The sequence below is a fragment of the Anser anser genome (genome assembly GCF_964211835.1).
Source record: "Anser anser genome assembly, chromosome: Z".
Classification (NCBI taxonomy): Eukaryota; Metazoa; Chordata; class Aves; order Anseriformes; family Anatidae; genus Anser; species Anser anser.
Window position 1 is genome coordinate 65,115,390 of NC_139723.1, and position 21,480 is coordinate 65,136,869.

At 37.3% G+C, this 21,480-nt stretch overlaps 1 protein-coding gene across 6 annotated transcripts in view; it reads right to left on the minus strand.

Moving 5' to 3' along the window:
• Positions 1 to 5,884: 5,884 nt before the first annotated feature.
• The window catches only part of NLN (neurolysin), a 39,078-nt gene continuing 23,482 nt past the window's right edge, over positions 5,885 to 21,480 (minus strand). For 4 of the 6 annotated variants that reach the window (XM_083817790.1, XM_083817793.1, XM_083817792.1 and 1 more), the window contains 6 exons: positions 16,858 to 17,224; positions 15,291 to 15,492; positions 12,097 to 12,283; positions 10,620 to 10,748; positions 9,957 to 10,093; positions 5,885 to 6,405 (listed from right to left, as the gene is read on the minus strand). In XM_083817790.1, coding sequence (XP_083673916.1) covers positions 6,271 to 6,405; positions 9,957 to 10,093; positions 10,620 to 10,748; positions 12,097 to 12,283; positions 15,291 to 15,492; positions 16,858 to 17,224 — 1,157 coding nt within the window. In that variant the 3' untranslated portion in view covers positions 5,885 to 6,270. Of the gene's footprint in view, positions 6,406 to 9,949; positions 10,094 to 10,619; positions 10,749 to 12,096; positions 12,284 to 15,290; positions 15,493 to 16,857; positions 17,225 to 21,480 lie in introns of all 6 variants that reach the window. The other 2 variants (XM_083817791.1, XM_083817795.1) reach the window with 1 other exon arrangement.

Genomic DNA, 21,480 nt, shown 5'->3' on the forward strand with positions numbered 1-21,480 from the left:
CTTTTAAAAGTTTCTCTTTAAAAAAGTTTTCTCAGCCTGTCAGGTAAGTTTTGTGGTTCTTTTCTGCTCTTTCTCCAGTTTCCACTCTGGACCAAACAGAAGGTTGATCTCATACAGTATCTCATCTCTAGCAGTAGCTAAAAGCAGATGCCTTAGAAGAGTATGAATAGGGCTGCTGTATATGCTATTCTTCTGATTTTCATCTGTGCTTTGCAGGGACTTCCTGATCAATCTGATCAAGAATTGCTCCCTGAGAACAGTTAGATACTTCTTAATCCATTTTACATACTGATACTGTATCATGTTACTCCAGACAAAAACATATAGCACTAAATCAAATACCCCTTACCTAAATCTCACTACAGTCACCTTCATCAGGCTTGTAGTGAGAACAACTTGTTTTTTGTAACATCACTTGCACTCTGTTAATGACACTCATGGTTTATTTCTTCAGCAACAGAATTATATTAATTCTCTCCAACTGTTTTGCTGAGAACAGATTTCAGGGTGTGTGGCCAATAGTCACCCCTCTGCTTTTTTTGAACACTGGAACTCATCAGCACTGTTCTAGAACAATGCCATATGCCTGGTATCCCAAGATTAACAGCCCTAGGAAAAAATCTGCCCCCACCAATTCTCATAGGTTGTAGAGTGCAAGTTACTCAATCCTACTAATCTGAAGATGTTTATTCTGAGTAGGTGTTGCTTAATATCCTTCTCTCTTAATAATGGACTGGAAAGTACCCCGTTGTTCTCATATGATATGATTACAACATGTTGCTTCTTTGTAAATGCAGAAGAGAAACAGTAAATAAATAAAAAGTTATTTTTTGGTCATTAGCAGTATTGGCATCTCCATCTATTAAAGGTCAGACACACAAATGGGATTTATTAGAAATAATATATTCTACATCTTATTGACTATAATCCTTTACAGTTATTTTTCTTGATGGTCTTAGTTTTCTTTAACATTTTTAACACTTTACAATTCCTCATTTTAGAGCTGTTTCCTACTCCTGATCCCACTTCTGTTTTGTTTATTTTTAATTGCTGTTTTTGCTGGTGAACAGATTGGTTCTTAAAAAGAGAACAGTTCTAAGTTTTGAAATATTATGGCTAATTACATTTTAAAGACATACCACTTCTCATTCACAATTTTTCTTCCAAATAATTTTACTCACTAGCCTGCTTAGCAGTGATATAATAAGCTATTTTAATCCATTAGGAATATAGTGCAAGCAAGTATTGGTTGATTCTATCCTCTGTTAATCAATACTGGAATAAAATTAGGTCATGACTATTGGTTTCTAGGCAACCACTAACTTCCAATTCATTTAATTAATTCATTTATCTTTATCTATGCTAGTTATGCTCAAATAGATTGACTGCTGTTTGGTACCAGGTTTAGTATATCATCTGTACTATTTACAATGGCTATTGATGATTAGCTATACGAGACTTCCAACATAGGCCCTGCAATCTGAACTTTTCCCATAACATCACAGTTCTTCCTTCTTCCATGGCAAACTATAATTTAAAGTATATTCATGAATAAAATACCGGTGAAACAAAAAATCTCCAGATGTCAGGAAGAAGCACAAGCACTCAAGCAAAAAGATGATGCATAATTTCATGTTCTTTGGCATGCAAATAAAAATATAAGAAATTTATTCCGAGACAAATATGAGCATGTCTTGTTTCCAAATCACAAAACAACAAAAAGCAATCGATAGTCTTTTATAAATCAGCGTACATTAAGCTATATGCCCTTTTCATGAAATCTTCCCAACATTCACCCCAACCCCTTCATAGCTATTGTCAGAACACCCTGCTCCAACTTCATCCTTCAACCTACTGCATTCCTTCCTTTTCCTTCAACATGTAGAATCATATCACAGAATCGTTTGGTTTGGAAGGGACCTTAAAAATCACCCAGTTCCATTCTCTGCCCAGCCTGTGTTTGTGCTTGGGATTGCCCCGATCCAGGTGCAGGGCCTTGCACTTGGCCCTGTTGAACCCCATGAGGTTCACACAGGCCCACCTCTCAGGCCTGCCCAGGTCCCTCTGGATGGCATCCCTTCCCTCCAGTGTGTTGACTGCACCACACAGCTTGGTGTCATCGGCAAACTTGCTGAGGGTGCACTCGATCCCACACTGTCCATGTCATCAACAAAGATGTTAAACAGTGCTGGTCCCAGTACTGACTCCCTCCTCTCTGCCCTCTGGATCCAAAACTGCACCGTTTCATGGTCACCGCAGCCAGGGTTGCCCTTGAGTTTCACATTCCCCATCAGCCTATCCTTGTTGGTGGGAATGAGGTGCAGCATAGCACCTCTGCCCAGCGCTACCTAAACCCACCCAGTAATTGATTCAATCCTCAACACCCCAACACATTTAACTCCCACTCAGCACATTATCAGCTGCCAGCTGTCCTTTCTGCTCCTTATGCAACCAGGTCTACACTTCTAGAAAATTCCTCCAGGAGTCTCCACATAAGCCACGTACCACCCCCACCTCCTCCCACCTCTAAAGGTATTTGGAAATTATTTCATTTTTCGGAGTGAAAGCAAAGATCTTGACTTTGTGATTCATTTCTTGTTGCAGTAATTTTACTTCTCCCATACTAAATGTCTACAGCCATCAGAAATAGTCACTGCCTGATTATCCATTAAAACATGATTTAACAAAATTGTTTGTCAAGCAAGATCAGCAGTTGAGTGACCTCAGTTACTGATTCAAATGAGTATGTTGTTATATTAATAGCATGCAACACAGAGCTCTCCAGATATGAAAACTGATTGTAGTGGCTCAAGTGATAGAGTCAATACTCCATATCTACAAAGACTCCCTCAATATATTCTTTATTAAGTCAGCATAATAACCAACAGCCGCTGTAGCTCAGAGAGCAAAATTTAAACTTTTTCTCCAGATTCTTTTTACAACGTGGCTTGCAAGCAATCCTATATCAGCCCTCATGCTGCATCTATATCAGATGACCAGCAGCAGGGATGGTGAGGCCACCACCTAGCCACCTTGTGACCCAGTTGCATGGCCAGCCTATTCTATCTTTTGCAGTGAAAAACCAAAATGGGAAAGCCATTACCTGTTAATTGGCTCTTTAGTGCTTACCACAACTCTCTCCTGTGTCTCCCATTTCACTCTTTCACTTTCATTTGAAGCTTCTGTTGCCAAGTCAATTTGAATTTATGACAAAGGAAAAAATAATTATAAATAAAATGAAATTCTAAAAGATACATTACTAACTTGAAAATGCAGCTGCTTTTTAGACTAACATTTTAAGTTACTTTTTTATTACAGTGAATACTTCAAGTTGAGTTGGAATTAACACAGGCTTTTCATATTTTGAAATTGAATTCAATGGAAGCATGAGACCAGTAATTCTGAAACAAGCTGGTGTTTTTTTGTTTTTTATTTTCCAGATACCTATATCCTTGTGTGTTTGAACATATGTAATTGTTTCTGTGCAGTGTTAAAGGGATTAACGAATGTTTCTAAAACAGAAGATTGAGATCATATTTTCTGTTTTCTTTGGGGATTTTACGTCACACACTGGGAATAGTGTCAGAATAAGCTGTTTCATATACAGAAAAAAATCCTTGAGTACAATGGAGAGATGCAAAACTAGAAAAGAGGTCTTTATCCTGGTTATCTCTTCCATTCCAAGATCAGGTCTGTACAATGTGAACTTGAATTTGATTTACAAGGCTCTCAAAAGGCAATATAAAAATTAGCAGACTAGCTTGATACATTACCACATTAAGACGTTCCAGAAACATTTCAGAACATTACACATTTGCTTTCCTGAGTGCAGTTTTAGCCGTAACACAATCTACCTTAATTATCACCTGATGCAGGGCTTTGGAGCTGGCTTCTATAAAACCAAATTGCAGAAAATTGTGTTCTTTGGGCCAAGTACAGATCATACCACACATACTTGTGGGGCACAATGTAGTTTTAGTTTTTCTTTTCTGTACACAAATATCTGGCTGATGCTACTGTGTATCTGTACAATCATGTATGTGTTTCCACATACATGTAGGAGCAGATATTTTCCTCATAGCTTCTATGTACTTTGTTAAACACACACTCTAAAGAACGGAAAAATAAACAAGTCAAATTACCACCAAATCAACATCAGTACTGTTCTGTATTTAGCTTTTAAACGTTATCTTAACTTTTAAATGTTAGCACTACATATTTTTGCTTATAATTACTGCATTTGCAATTATCTATTTTACATGAGACTGCTGGTTTATGCAGAGAAAGGTCTCCCTCATGTGGAAGTCAGTTTGGCAGCTCCAAAGAAATACCATGCCTTGTGTCTTAATAAAAATTCTGTTGCTTAGATTTGCAGATCATGTTTGGATAGTATCTCTAAACAACTTCTTACATTTTAGTTCATTGGAACTATCATTAAAGGGTGAATGGAAAAAAAAAGATGACAGGATTTGCAATAATTTTAAAAGCGTGTTTAAAAATAAAGTAAAATACTTCCAAATGCATTCCGACTGTAAAGAAAATTCATATAGGCTAAATTTACAGGTTTTATGATCTTGCACCCACCAGTTTCTTTAGCTTTCCTCTATAGCTGTTCTGAATACTGTTCAAGAGGTTCTCATATATGTGATTTTCATGTATCACTTTTCCTTGACACTGCAGAACTGGAGTCTAAAACTGAAACTGATTATGAGAGTTAGAACTGACTTAATTATGTGCTTTGGTGAAACTACAAAATTAGTATGTTTTGGCTAAAAACTTCTGTGTTTCTTCACATCCATAACTAGTGTGGTTCAGAAATAAGTCCTGTCAAATATTCCATCTTGGAACAAAAAATAAGTAGAAACCAATGAAGTTCTTTTGCTTTTCTCAGCTTAAATGCTTTAAAAGAAAAACACAAAAAAGTTTCAAGTGAACATTAACAACTGTTGTTATTTTTCTCAAACACATAGATTTGACCTAAAGTGAATGCTTCCAGTTTTCTTTTGCTAGAAAAAAGAGGAAGGAGTCTTTTGAGCTTACCAGGCATATTTTCTTACTTTGTGTTTGAACAAATAAATAAAATACCAACCATGTTTACAGCTATGAATCAAATGTCTAAAATATATTAGCTAGTAACCAAAGTTAAAGTTTGATCATAAAAAATGTTGCAATACCAAACCCAAAGTAAGGTATTACATCTAAAGACAAGAAAAGTGCAGTTCAACTAGCAATTTTGTTTTAGTGGTGTAAGAATTGGCATGATCTTGCAGAAAAACTTCAAAATAATTCCTCGATTACTTTCCCACTCCCATAGCTGAAACCATCAAATCTATGAAGTTGTTTTGTAGCACTTCTGCATGCCAGACTGGAAAGGCCGAATAAGAAAATCTTGTGTTGACTTTTACCGTTCCCACTGGGGACACAACTTTCCCTATACATATCTCAAAAATTTTCACAAACCAACCAAAACCATTATAATTGCTATAGTATATAACTTTTTAGTGCCAGTGATGGTATAGCTGGGAAAACAAAGATATAACAAAGATCTGATTTGAGAACATCAACAAAAAATAAAAAGCAGTGGGAGAACTGACAAGGTCATATTCTGAATGGTTATCCTCTATGTAGCTCAGATTATAGTTGGCTTTTTTTTTTAAGTCATACTATATAAATTTATAAATAATACAAGAATTTAGCATGCATCAGAATGAAATGTAAAAGTAGTACACAAGTATGTCTGCTGTAAAGCTGTCTGGCACAGGCTCTCAGTCTTGAAATTTTTCATAAAGCTAGACTGAACCCAAATCATGATGAAATCAAACACAGTTCCACTACATCCAAAACATTTGTGAGCCATAAATACAAGAGAATAACACAGAATATAAATTAATGTGTTTTTTTTTTTTATTGCTGGTAGTGTTCTTTTTATCCCCAGTTTTGAAATTCAATCACAAGACAGTTTAAGTGCATCTATTAAAAGAGAAACAAGGCATCAAATCCCCATGCTGATTAGCATTATCTCACATTAATTCCAGAAAAAAATTACCATCCAAATTTCTCAGCTTCAGCACACCTCAGAATTATTTTTTTTCCCTGTTGTGTTGAATTTTGTAGTCCTGTGCAATTTAAAAATCACATTTTTATTTATACATTTAAAAATCATGAAAAAGCAACCCGATTTGCCTAAAGTGATACATAGTTAAGATGTGAAACACACTGACATTTCCAGCTCATTCCATACTTATATGCCATTACAGAGAAACCATAATTTTACTGAACACATAGTCCCTTACTCAACAGGAAAGCTCTCTGGCTTGGTTTACGATCCAAGAAATTTTGAAGCATATCCATCCCATCCAAAGATCCTCCAGGTTTCAAAATAAGATTTCTGTATTTCATTCCAGCCTGATAAAAGGTAAAGCAGAATGTTAGTATTTCTTATCTTGTAAACTGCCATTTTTCTGTATCTGTTGTGTATGTAAAAGTCTGAACATGTCTTCTCTTTCCAGATTTTCTTAGTACCAAAACAGAATATACCACAAATATAACTTAGATCTGCTGGAAGAACTCAAGACAGGAGAAATTTAGCCTATTCCCTAGGAAATCCTTTTTCTTGTGGTTTTACACTGTTCTAGAAGTTAAAATCACACAACTTGCCAAAGTTCTGGAAGACATTCTTCAAGGGCATAACATGACTGACCAGCAGGCAAAGAGAACCTAACATTCATTCTCTATTAACTGATGATTTCTCTTTCTTTAATCTCTGTTTCAAGAACAGAGATGATACTTCAGAGACAAATAAACATAACACTGAGGTATAACATGGCACATATAAACATTTTATGTGCATAGCAATATATAATATATATATACATATATATAAGCACATAGAATTTCCCTGTTCAAATATATTGAAGTAATGGGAACTTTACTTACATTTTCAGTAAGAAACATTATTACTTCAGAAGGAAAAGATTCCTTTAAAAGGAATGATCTAAAAGCTTCTGAGACAGCAGTAAATTTAGACATTCTTAACAAGAAGTCATCTTTTGAAGAAAGTATCTGGAGAATTTGGGGCCTCGGACATAAGAATCCATGAGAAAACCGTATTTTTTCATGTAAAAGTCCTAGATACTCTTAATATTGAAGAAAACAATGTTCTTCCTTTCAGTCACTGTATACACACACATATACTTCCCCCACACGTCAAAGCTATGAGATTAGAGGACTACACTGTTTCCTGATTGCTACTGTAAAAACAGTAAAAAGCATAGGTCTTTTTAACTGACAGACTTCCATAACTTAACTGCATTACTAATCACATTGCCTGAGAGTACACATGGAAAAAAATAAAATAAAAAAGATAATACGTCACTGAACATTGCTAATATTTTGGTATTTGTGTTTGTTTCCTGAACATTAGCAGAATGGAATATATTGTTCCTTTTAGTTTAAAAGTATTATTTGAGTAAATGTGATTCTTTGCTGTTGTGTCTCCGGTAAGCAGAATTCTCAATTCTAGAGAGACCAGAGATAATTTCAGATAACGTGCAAGAACTGAGGAGTATGACAATTAACAATGCTAAAGTTAAGTGTTTGTTGAAGAATTGTTATAGATACAGTCACTTAAACTAGTTTCTATAACTGTTGCTCAAAACAGAAAGAGACGTTTATTCTAACAGGAAGAGGTAAGCCAAATTTCTAAGACTGAGTGCTCGTCATAATACCGTAACTGTTTTCCTTTCCTGCTGTTCTAAAAACTAGTCTAAATCTAGATAAAATGAAATACAACTACAAAAATCTTACTGGTGTCTAGCATTTGTTTACATAAGATTGTCTGTCCCATCCTGTGGAACTGTATTACACTTACACTGAATGCAAGTATAAGTAACAAGTTAAAAGAGAACCAATTTAAGAAGATGGTATTGTTCTGAAAAGGGAGGGCAAATCTCCAGAGATCCTTCTGAAGCTTTGTGAACACCCAAGCAAAGTGTGTGTGCATGCATGTAAGAGAGGGAGCAAGACATACACGTGTGGCCATGCTTTTATTTATGAGTGAGACCCTTCCAATCAAATAAGCAGGAGTGCTTATTGTCACATGCGCGTGTTATAAATCCCTAGCAATTCAAAATCAACCTTGACAACCTTTAGTCATCTCTCCTCCCAAACTCTTCAGTTTTCTTCCTGTCTTCATAAAACCTCTCTTTCCACAGTCCTTACTCACCTAATCACTGCCAGAGTTTTCTGGCCTCTACCCCATCTCTCCTCTTGGGACGTCTCTCTTTGTCCAGCTCACAGTCTAATTCTATTTTCTTTCTCCACCCTCTAGAGGGAGAGACATTTCTAGAAGTACTGGTTGCTGTGATTAGGAAAGGAAGGAATCAAAGCAAATTCCAGAGAGGAATAGGGAAGCTGAGTACTTTCTACTCTCTCCTTTACTTCTCTCGTATGTACATTTACTGAAGGGAAGAACTAGTGCTGGCTGCTGAATCCAGAAGACAGGTAAGGGAGGCAGGAAAACCAGAAGGTCTTTGCCATAACAGAGATGCAGCATCTTCAGTCACAAGTCTAATACTATGCCTGAAAAATAAAAAAGATTGCCAGAATTGGCAGGACAACTAATCACATTATTAGCTGTCCTTCCTTCATGCCAAAGGCAGAAAAGGCTGAAGAATTACACAACAGTAAAAAAAAAGCCCAGTAAATCTAAAACCCATCAATGATTCCAAAGTCATTTGGGAGAAAAACTAAGGAGGAAGAAAATTGTGAGTTATGCTGTGCTGTGAAAGAGAGGCATAACTTCAATTTTCTAAATAATTGCTATATAAAAATACCACACACTTGAGGCACCATTCATGGAAATAGAGCACTATTATCATACAGCTTGCATAGCAGAAGAATATGCATCTGTACTTACAATGAAGAAGTATGTTTTTTCTTTTTGACATTAAAGAAGTATGTGTCAATCAATGCAATGCAATGTCTTAAAAGTCATAAAAAAATACGACCCTGTATAATAACTGTATTAAAATCCAAGTTCTCTCCGAAATTTCAATGATGTTCAAAAGCAATTATTAATATAACACTTTTTTCTGTTGATCTGAACTTGATGGTGTACTGGGTCGGGCTGGGATGTTAACTTTCCCTGCAGCAGCCCATACAGTGCTGTGCTCTGCACTTGTAGCTAGAACAGCAGGGGTACCACACCAGTGTTGTGTCTGCTGCTGAGCAGTGCTGGCACAGCATCAGGACTCTCTCTAACCCTCCTAGGGGGTGGGCAAAAATGTGAGAAAAGAAACATCACCAGGGCAGCTGACCTAAACCAACCAAAGGGATATTCCATACCATATGATGTCACACTCAGCAACAAAAGGTGGAAAAAGGAAGACGAGGGGAGGGGTGGGCTCTCATTGTGAAAATGTCTGTCCTCCTCCTGAACACCGGCTACATGTGTTGAGGCCCTGCTTCAAGGACGTGGTCAAGCATTGCTCATTTGTGGGAAGTAGAGAGTAATTTCTTTCCTCTGCACTTCCACATAGCCTTTACTTGTTTTTTTTAGTTTTCCCCTTCCCCCTCCCTTTTCCCCTTTCCCTTTTTTTTTCCTCCTTTAGTTAAATTGTTAATTGTTTAGTTAAATTGTTTAGTTAAATTGTTTAATTAATAATAATCTTTTCTTAATAATTATTTATTTTTTCCTTTAATTAAATCATCCTTATCTCAACCCGTGAGTTGTTCTTTCCTTTACTTCTTCCCCTCCTCATCTAAGGAGGGGGAGTGAGAGAGCGGTTGTGGTGTTCAGCTGCCTAGCACGGTAAAACCACCACAGATGGGTACAGTAGAAGTACTTGAGATGTTATCCTAATGGATCATAATTGTAATAAATTGTGGCTTTAGACAAGAATAACAAGAGTCTTCAGTAAATAAGAGTCTTTTAGTAGAAAGTATTTACCATGTACCTTTGGATTCATTATGCCTTCTTGCTTAAAGCAGCTGTAAAAGATGTCCATGGAAAACACTTCACTCCACAGATATCCATAGTACTGGCCATCATAACCACCAGCCAGATGTCCAAAAGTAGCTGGCATGTTTGTGCCTTGAAAAGTAGGTTCACATTAATTAATTTAAATAAAATGCAGTCACTTTTTTGATGTACAAAGTGCATCAACTTTAAGAAGAAATTAATAAGAAATTTTTATCAACTAATTTGAAACTTCTAATATAGAGAGTCTGAGTACACCTCTAGAAATACTGCCATATTCTGGTATTAAAAAGGAAATTTTATTTCAATTTAGTTGCACACCCAACACATCAGAACATCTAATGTGATATTCACACCATGCCACTCTAAAATATAACCTGAGAAAGTATAGCTTTGTATTTACCTTCATCTTCCTTCAGAAGAGATCATTAAGATCAGACCAAGTTTCAAAGTAATTATTTCAGCTTCATAAAGTACAATCAACAAACAACTTCTTTTACAAACAACAACTTGGTGGTTTGTTGGTTTTTGTTTGTTTGTTTGTTTTGTTTTGTTTTGTATGCCAAGCATTATTGGGAAAGGAAAGCATGTTTAAATAAAGCATTAGGACATGCTGTACAGAAGTTTCATACTGATATACCTGGAGTTGCGGGAATTCCCAGAATCTCCATACAGTATTTGGCATATTCATCTGCTGGGTCAAGAGATGGCTTTGTGTGGAGTGCCTGGTCGACCTTGCTCAAAACAATTTGACGGAGGGTTAAATGACCTAATTGAATAAGAATATTCGATTATCTAACGTCAAAGTAGCTGGAGTTTCTTTAGCACCTTTCGTTCAAAGATCTCAACATACATTCTAAATTATTAGAATTTTAACTATAAAACATTTCCATCTGAATGCTTCAGTTAAAAAAAATAGATATTTTTAGTAAAGGAATTGTCATTACAAACTCCATATTTTCAAATGTTACATTCCTTACAGATCAAGAACTAATTCAAGCAGGTACTTTAAAAGCAAATTTCAGTATTTAAAATTGTGTTCTTAGCAGTCTTCAATTTCAGTATACCATTTCATTCAGGGCTTGCACAGATGATGGCAAGTATATCTAAGGACATTAACTAAGACACCTCAAAGAGTAGCAAGAACCGCTGCTGCTTTAGGCTCTGCTATTTTGAAGAAGCTAAAAGATATGAACCTCCTCCCAGACAAAATTCTCATGCAGCTACAGTGCCTGTACGAGATGGAAAGACAGGCACTTCTTGTTCAGGATAGAGAAGCAGTGCCTTGATGACATATCTTGTACCACAAACGGAGGGCCATGATTTCAGGGGAGCCCTCATTACAGGGACAGAGTGGTAAGAATGACAATGAGATGATGGCAATGACATTGGATTATGGTCTTGATTTGGAGATAGAGGTAAGGTGGTATGAGATGTAGAAACAGAAGAGAATGAGAACCTTGGTTTGCGAAGGCAACGTGCCTACTGGGAAGGTGGGGACCATAGACTGGATGGATTCTGAATGAAGTGTTCTGGATTCAGAAGTTCAGAGGCTGTTTGAGCAATGAAAGGCCACAGTGCTTTTGTACGGGATATGTTACACATGTTGAGTATACTTGCAAGCAACTTTCATGTCTGTCAAGTCTCATGTGCAAGTGAAATGTAAAATATACATGCAGAAAATCTGATACTTCTGTATTAATGCACAGTGTCTGCCCTGGGAAAATGAAAAATGGAAAAACAATGGAAACCCAAAATATTGAGTAAGAGAATTTGCTGGGTAAGAAAAAGTCACATGGACAAAAACATACAGATATTTTAGTCCTTTGGATAGCCTGGAAAACCAGAGCTGCTGCTGTTCCTGCATACAGTGGTATCTGTCATCATAGCTTTTATTAATGGTTGTACCCAAGCAAATAAAACCAGAAATTATTAATCCAAAGAACTTTTTGAAGTACTCACTTAATTCTTATTGGCACTGACAGTGATAGCTTACACACAGAAAAAAAGTAACTGGTTTCTTACGTTTTACAGAGGATATTGTCTTAAATTTCCCACCAGTTTTTTTAATTATATATTTTTATACATATACTAGGTGAGAGAAAAGGGAGAGATACCTGTATTTGCCAGTCTAGAGGCAGCAAGTTTCTCAAGGAGAGCGTCTGCAACATGGCTCTCATCTTTATAATGTCTTGACATTTGTTGTAGTGGTTCTTTTTCCCACACCCAGTTCTCAAACATTTGTGAAGGTACTTCTACAAAGTCTGTTTCCACATTAGTTCCACTAAACCTTGCAAAATCAGTCTGAAAGGAAAAGCCGTTGTATTAAATGAAATCAGAAACCAGGGTTTCTAGAATAATATAAACTTTCAGAGACTGAAATTGAAGTGTTAATCACAGGAAAAGGAATAATTTCATTTTAAAAAATGGTATTTAAAGAAAGGAGGGCATAAATTCACATACAAGACTACTAAAAAGCAACAAAATAGATTATTCAGTAGTTATTTACTGCATTCTCCTTTATTGATTCTCTACTTCAATTTTCTTAGTATTACTCATTTCACTTCTTAGGTTTTGACAGAAGTACAAATGTTTTCATGCTGAATTATGACAATGACATAATTTGTAAATTGTTAAAGAACTGTGTTATATTACCCCAAAGTAGAAAATAAACTCCAATTATACCCTTGTAAAATTGTTTATTGTATTACAGTCTAATGTACTCATTCAAAGATTTTACTTGAGCAACTTTTCCTTTTAAGCTTTTTCCTAGCAACTGTCTTCATTCATAAGGCATATATAGTTAACTTATTGCAGTTTTTGAGTCAGTAATTCATGGCCAGAAATAAATGAACTCTAGCAGCTTTAGTCATGAAAGGTCTCCAAATCTGACACTTATTTACTGACAGAAGAATCTTCATTCTGAAAGCCAAGCACATTAGAGCTTTTTAATTTATTTTATTTCACTTTACTGTTGTCAATCATTTCATGTTTAAAGCACACACCAGATATTAATTTTAAAGAAAGGTTTTATGCAGTTAAACATCTTCATAAAAATATGTTCTAAACCCAAAATATTCCTAAAAAAAAGATAGTCACTTTTGAAAGACACATGCTCAAATACCAACAGAAATTATTTTGTCTCGCTCTCGACTTGTAATAACTCTATCTCCTCTTGCCAACCCAATTTTTCCTTTTCAGCAACATTCTAATAAAACACTCCAATTGCTAAAAGAAAAAAAGAACTCTCAGTTTCCCAACTGCACTCTCAAGGGGTGTACATATTCCACTGGGGAATAGATGCCCACAAGAGGAGTGGCTTTAGAACTTATTTTCTTGCAGGGCTACCAAAAAAGGCATGTATAATGTAGGGCATACATTGAACTGATGGCTCTGTCACATGTGTATCATCTCACGTCTTCAGAAGAACAGCAGAAAAGAAGAAAAACATTTGCCTTCATTTAAACTTCCTGGTTACTCCAATCCATTGTTGTAACAGGATGGCCCTTCTTCCTGTATCTGCTGAATAGCAGCTATGAAAAAAGCTAGGAACCATCAGATAGAAATAAATGGTGATAGAAGTGGATAGATTAAAGGCAGGAGTGCAAGAGTTTGTTGGACACCAGATACCTTCATTTACCCATATGTAACCATACCATGCTAATAAAAAAATATTTGACTCAGGCTCTTGATTAGCTCTTTTTCTAACACCATAAAAAGATCCATCCCTGCCCTGATATCTCACTTTCTAGCAGACCCCAACACATCAGAAGGAGTAATGTCCTCCAAAAGCTGACCTTTATCAGATGCTCACAGATTCCCACTCAGCCAGATCCCCCTTTACCCTTTAAAAGTCAAGTTTTAACATGCTTAAACAAATAAGCATATGAAACAAGATACCGCTTTGTACATGCAAATCCCAGAGGACAGGATGTTCAAATGTGGGACTGAGAAGATATCTGCAGGTGTTTATACTAGTCCATTAAATGATTTACATAAAATACAACAGAAGCAAGCACAGTAGCAGCACACACACAAGGCAGCACAGCAGCGAGAGACACAATCAAAAAAAAAAAGCCTCGCTGGGTTATGTGGAATTCCATAGCAAGTGGAGTAATACATATGCATTTGAGTTGTTGGATGGGTTGCCAAGAAGGGGCTCTGCAATACCCAGGCATCTCCTTGTTAGCTACCAAAATTTTGCACTAGTGTTGAACATGTCTCATTTATAAACATCTTCCGGGCAGTCAAAAAGAAAGAATTGGTTTAATTTCTCAATTTCTGAGCTGAGAAACAACTGTCTTTGAGTGAGGATGATCATGTTTTCCTCAAATTCCTACTTTCAATATGATGCAAAAATATTTATAGCTACTTGTTCCTCAGTTTGCTTGAGCACCACTTGTTTAATTCTAGATTTAATATAGGGATTTTTATATATCTGTTTCTTTATTTTGCAGTCCTAGGCTCTGGAATTGAGGTCATAAATTAAAATTTAATGTGTACTGTATTCCTCTGATTTTTTGATTTGGTACTACTTTATAAAGACCACTGCAACACTACACAGTTTGGATTTGGTGGATAATGACGTGAATTGGTGAATGAACACAAGAGACTTGCCTCTCTCTCCGAAACATAACATTTTCATTAGGCCTACAAAAAATTCAACATTTAAAATTGAATCTGACAGATGCAAGTAAAAATGAAACCAGGTATTTTATAACTTTATTTGCATCTTGATGCAGAATCTGCTGACTAGCTTCACTTAATTCCGGTCACAGTGAGAATGCTGACTGTCACATGGGGGAGCAGAAAATATAATAGCTCAGGCAAGACTTGCTTATGCTTTTGAAAGGAAGAATGATAACTTTCAAGAGTACTAAATGCAAAAGTGCTGGAGTTAAGGGCATAACTACACAGATTCACAAATCATTTACACTCTTGGGGACAGCATGCTTTTTGTTTCTAATATCTAGCATGCTAGTAGGAGTAACAAAAAGTCATCTGACAGCTGTAGTAACACAAGTCACCACCAAGTACCCGCTTTATTTTTTGCATGGATCTATCTACTTGTCATTGGTACCCTCATGTTGCATACGCAAAGGTATACATTCTTCTAGAAATGTTTTTCAAAAGTTATATTCACTGCTGTAGTTTTAAATGGAAATTTAAAAAAAAAAGGTCACTTTAAAAAAATAACCAAAAAATGCATATACAGTTTACTAAAATAGAAACCACCAAAATAAACTTATACCTTGCTTAGAGGCAGTGCAGAAAGAAGGAAGGCTTATACTGGAACTGAATCACCACTGACCTGTGCGCATATCTGATGCATTACATGACCAAATTCATGGAAGTAAGTCTTTACTTCATCATGTCGCAGCAATGATGGGCGATCTAATGCTGGTTTTGTGAAGTTGGTTACCAGAGCAGCTACAGACATCATTCTGCTTCCATCAGAGAGAAGACAGCCAGGTTGAAGACCAAAGCATGCTGCATGTCCATACTTTCCTTCTCTGTACAAGAAAATATATCAGAAAATATCTGGAAATCACAAGTCTGCTCACCAGAATGGAATGGCCTGTTCAGGAACAATGACAATGAGCTGGTGTCTCTTTAAAGCTTTACGTGAAAAAATTGTGTCTTTTCATTAGGATGATCATATAAAAGTTGGCTTATGACTTCTAAGAGTAACTAAGCTTAAGATCCTGTTAAGAACGTAAGGGGGAAAAAACTTAAGTGTTTAAATCACACTAGTTTAAGATTCCCAGCAGCACTTACAAGAATCTGATTTTTACTCAAATGCTGGAAGAATACACACTTTAGACACCAATTCTATTTTAAACTAGTCACAAACTCTTTAACAGAGAGGACTATGTTCTATCCTCTGAAGCAATAACTTCTCTTTCATTACAGAAGACAAAAGAATACAGTTTACTGTATCTTCAGTGTGATCCAAGTTTAAATAAGACTGATTTTGAAACTTCTGCCCTAAACCTAAGTGGTTAATGGGGTAGTGAAGGCAGAAAAGTCTTATTAACAAATGTCTTCAGAAATTCACGATATGCATAAAGGGGAGAACAGAAAAACAAGTGAAGAAGAAAACCCATGCCTATTTTTAATGTACCAATTTATGTACTACTGTATTCACTCACCTAACGTTCTTTACCCAGAGAAGCCTTAAATCAACTTATATTAAAAAATGACATTTAAAAATTGCTGAAAAATAATTAAAAAACAGTGAGAAATAGTCAAAAAATAATACCTAAGAATAAATCTTGTCCAATTATCCTAGTCTCCTAATCTCTTATGAACAGAAATGATGCTGTGAACAGCTAAAGAAGAGCTACAGTGATCAAGCTGGAAGTACATTTCAAGGTGTGCTCAACAGGAATCTATTCTTGGTCCTGAGCTATTCGACGCTTTCGTTAGCAGTCTGAAGGCAGAACTGGCTACAAAATATGCATATAAAGTTTAAAGAGGAGCTGGGAGAAACTTAAATGCTTGGCAGATAGGAGTATAACTGATCTGAACAGACTAAAGTAATAGTTCAGCATAAATGAAAAATCAAACATGGTAAACATGGTATTACACTTGGGAATGAGAAAAGTCCATGAAGGAAAAAAGGAAAAATGATGAACTGACTAGTCAGTAATACTACAGAAGATGAACAAAGTTGTAATGCAAAAAAAAAAAAAAGAAGAAGTAAACGATCTGAAAACAGTCCAAAACAGTCCAGAGGACAACTTTATGAACACAGTAATAGCCTTACCAGTGGGACAAATATTTACTTCCAAATGCATTTAATTTCACCTACACCAGTAACCCACTAAGTTGAATTCCATTTTAAGCACATACATAAAACACTAGGTGATAATTACCTGGGGTAGAGGTCCAAATAGAACTGCCCTAACATTTCTCCTGTTGAGTTGTCCTTTACTGTATAAAGAGTAACACTGTCGTGCCAAACATGTGCACTTTCTACTCGCTCAAATACAAGTCCAAGCAGATTCTGGTAAATATTCAGTAAGCCTTCTGTAACAGCCTCAACTGGGAAATATTCTTTCAGCTTCTCTTGATCTATAGAGTACTTCAGCTCTTCTGTTTTGTTCATATAATAATGAAGATCCCATGCATTGATTCTTCCATCATAATCAAAGTTTCTTTCTTTACACTCCTTTTTCTTCAAATCTAGAATGAATTCTCTTTCCTTCTCAACCAATGGCTTTAGCTTTTTACTCAAATCATCTGAAAAAAAGATTGCCTTTGAATCAACTTGTGCATTCCTTACCATAATGTATATTCCTGCAAAACAGACTCAGGTTTATACAGTATAACTTTAAGCACATGCCCTAAACGTACATTATAGAGTTTTCTATTTGTTGATTAACAAACAGCAAGCAAGCTGCTTTCTTGTCTTAATGAGTTTTAGTGCAGGCATGTTATAAATAATACACAAATCTGCATAGGCCTAGCAGTACTGTGAAGGGTTTGGGGAAATTTTAGACTTATTCAAAGACACCAGAAATGGAAAGAAACACTTGACACATTTGCCAGAAACCTTGTGTTTTACCTCATGTAATCTCAGTTCTCTTGATGTGTTTCTGCAGAAGCAGCTAAAGACTACAACTACTATTAGTTACTGAAGCGTAACACAAAATTCAAACACTATTTTTTCAAGGACTTTTCAAAATGGATTCTGACCTATTTCTAGCTAAGGTCCTATTAAAAAACAAGAGACCAAAGAGTTCTTGCCTATATGATAGCTAGCTACTCTCCTACCAAGTATCAGTTTTATCCAATATAGCTTCTCTTGGACAAGAAAGAGTCATAGCACTATGAAAGCAATATATTTAATATAAAATTATTAAGCTAATTGAAGCTCTCATACAGTACATGCTATATTTATGTTATTCGTAGCATTTGTGGACTACCGAACACTTTTCCTTAAGAATTCGGGTTAATGGCCACTATTGGTATATAGAGAGTAAAATTTAGGTATTGCCTCTCCTATTTCTAGAAAGGCTCTAAAGCGCTAAATGCATTTACATGATTGATAAATACTAACAGTTTGCAGCTCAAATTATGCTAAATTCAGAATATGTCATAAGACAGAATGTTTTTCCTCCTAGCCATAAGATCAGCTTATGAACATTGATTGAAAACACGAATATGAGCCAACTAGGAAAGGTGCCCTCCTAGATCTGTTGCTGGAGAACAGAGAGGGTCTTGTGGGAGACGTGGCAATTGGTGGCCATTTCGGTCATAGTGACCATGAAGTGGTTGAGTTTAGAATTTTATGGTGACAGAAGGAAAACTGTCACCAAAACTTCAGCCCTGGATATGGGGAAAGCAGACTTCAGGCTGCTCAGGGAACTAGTCAGCAAGGTCCCCTGGGAAACTGCTTTTGAAGGCATTGGCATCCATCAGCGCTGGTCAATCTTTAAGCACAGCCTCCTAAAAGCACAAGATCAGGCGATTCCAAAATATGGGAAGTCAGGCAAGCAGGGCAGAAGGCCAGCCTGGCTGACCAGGGAACTTCTACTGGAGCTTAGGCGAAAAAAGAAAGTGTACGGCTACTGGAAGGAGGGTCAGGCGACAAGGAAGGAATACAGGGATGCTGTTCATGTTTGTAGGGAGAAAATTCGTGTGGCCAAAGCCCAACTAGAGTTGAAGCTGGCCATGTCTGTGGGAGACAATAAAAAAGTTTTTTTTAGATATGTGAACAGAAAAAGGAGAACCAAAGAAAACACAGGTCCACTACTAGATGGGGAGGGTCTCCTCACAGACAATGACATAGGCAAAACAGAAACGTTTAACGCCTTCTTTGCCTCTGTTTTCAACACTGATGATGGGCTTCGGGACCCAGGGTACCCTGAGCTGGAGGGCCATGATGGTGGGAATGACAAACTCCCAACCGACCTTTAACATGTGTGGGATTTGCTGCTCCACCTGGATCCATACAAGTCCATGGGTCCGGATGGGATTCATCCCAGGATGCCTAAAGAGCTGGCTGACGTCATCGCGGGACCTCTCTCAATTATTTTTCAATGATCTTGGGAATCTGGAGAGGTCCCATTGGACTGGAAGCTGGCAAATGTTGCGCCAATTTTCAAGAAGGGTGAGAAAGAAGACCCTAGCAATTACAGGCCTGTCAGTCTCACATCAGTCCCTGGTAAAATTATGGAGAGGATGATCCTTGAAGTTATTGAAGCGCACCTGGGGGACAATGCAGTCACTGGTCCCAGCCAACATGGGTTCATGAGGGGTAGGTCCTGTCTAACAAAATTGATTTCTTTTTATGATAAGATCACCCATCTAGTCCATCAAGGGAAACCAGCTGATGGGATCTTTTTGGACTTCAGCAAAGCTGGTGACACGGTTTCCCATAGGATCCTACTGGACAAAATGTCCAGCATACAGCTAAACAAAAGCATCATATGATGGGTGAGCAATTGGCTGACGGGCAGGGCTCAAAGGGTTGTGGTAAATGGGGCCGCATCTGGCTGGTGGATGGTCACTAGTGGGGTTCCTCAAGGCTCCATTTTAGGGCCAGTCCTCTTCAATGTTTTTACAAACGATTTGGATGTAGGACTAGAAAGTGTTTTGAGCAAATCTGCCAACGACACCAAACTTGGAGGAGTTGTGGATTCAGATGAGGGTGGAAAGGCTTTGCAGAGAGATCTGGACAGATTGGAGAGCTGGGCGATCACCAACCACATGAAGTTTAACAAAAGCAAGTGCCGGGTCCTGCACCTGGGACAGGGCAACCCTGGCTATACGTACAGACCGGGAGACGAGACGCTGGAGAGCAGCCCCGCAGAGAGGGATCTGGGGGTTGTGGTTGACAGCAAGTTGAATATGAGCCAGCAGTGTGCCCTGGCGGCCAGGAGGGCCAACGGTATCCTGGGATGCATCAAGCACGGCATCGCTAGTCGGTCGAGGGAAGGGATTGTCCCGCTCTACTCTGCGCTGGTGCGGCCTCACCTCGAGTACTGTGTGCAGTTCTGGGCACCACAGTACAAAAAGGACATTAAACTGTTGGAGAGTGTCCAGAGGAGGGCGACGAAGATGGTGAAGGGTCTAGAGGGGAAGACATATGAGGAGCGGCTGAGGTCACTGGGCCTGTTCAGCCAGGAGAAGAGGAGGCTGAGGGGGGACCTCATCGCAGTCTACAACTCCTCGCGAGGGGCAGTGGAGAGGCAGGTGACCTATTCTCCGTAATCACCAGTGATAGGACCTGCAGGAACAGTGTTAAGCTGAGGCAGGGGAAGTTTAGGCTGGACATCAGGAAGAGGTTCTTCACCGAGAGGGTGGTCGCACACTGGAACAGGCTCCCCAGTGAAGCAGTCACTGCACCAAGCCTGTCTGAATTTAAGAAGAGATTGGACTGTGCACTTAGTCACATGGTCTGAACTTTTGGGGCGACCTGTGCGGTGCCAGGAGTTGGACTTGATGATCCTTATGGGTCCCTTCCAACTCGGGATATTATTTGATTCTATGATTCTATGATAATATATATGAACAAAGCACAGCAAACCATGCTGTTATGCTTGTATCTGAATATATATCAAAAAAGCTAAATTAAAGATGACAATTAATTTGATGGACATTCTACCTCTACCACAGTAACCAAGAAACACAATATTTTTGAATAGAAATATTCATGATCTTGTAATAAGTTAAAGTTACAACAATAACTACTAAATTTTGAAGTGTGTCAGCTTCCAAACAAATAATTAAAAAAAATACTACATACGTCCATTTAGAATTACAAAAACATAGCAGAAAGAGTTCAAAATATTTTCACTGCACTTAAAAAAGAAGTGATTTTAACAATTATAAATCAAAACTAAGCATAGGTTCATTGACAAATATGCAGATAATTGGTATTGATAAATATGGAGCTGAACTCACACAATAACATGAGAAATGTGACAGAATTACAGGTAAAGGAAGAGGTGCATTTAAACCTCTTTATTGTTGTATAAACACACAGGAAAACAAAAAACAATACCACCAAACACTTTATTGCTGTACTAAATAATTTTGGGGCCGCTGATTTATACAATATATAAATACAATCCTCGTCACCAAAAGGACTAACTGGTGTTAGGACACATTAACAAAGGAACACATACTATTCTGTGAAACTGTATAATTCTGGAGTGCAGAGGTTAACTCTGTGCACAAAATGGGCCCACTGAAGTGAACAGGATAACTATACATATCTGTGCCATTAAAATTTTCAAAATATCTCAGGTTTCAAATAGAATTGCAGTAAAGGGCTTTTGTCTTCAAAGAAATCAAGACACTGCAGATATATAATTTTTTATACAGCTCATGGAAGCTGCATCATCATATACTTGAATCTTTTATTATACTTAATGCAGTTATATCAGTGGACAGAAAGGGACACTAAGGCTACATAGGCACAAAAAAATGCAGCTAACCTAAGGTAATGAAAAGCTGCAAATGTTATGCAGCCTCTTGAACTGAGAGAA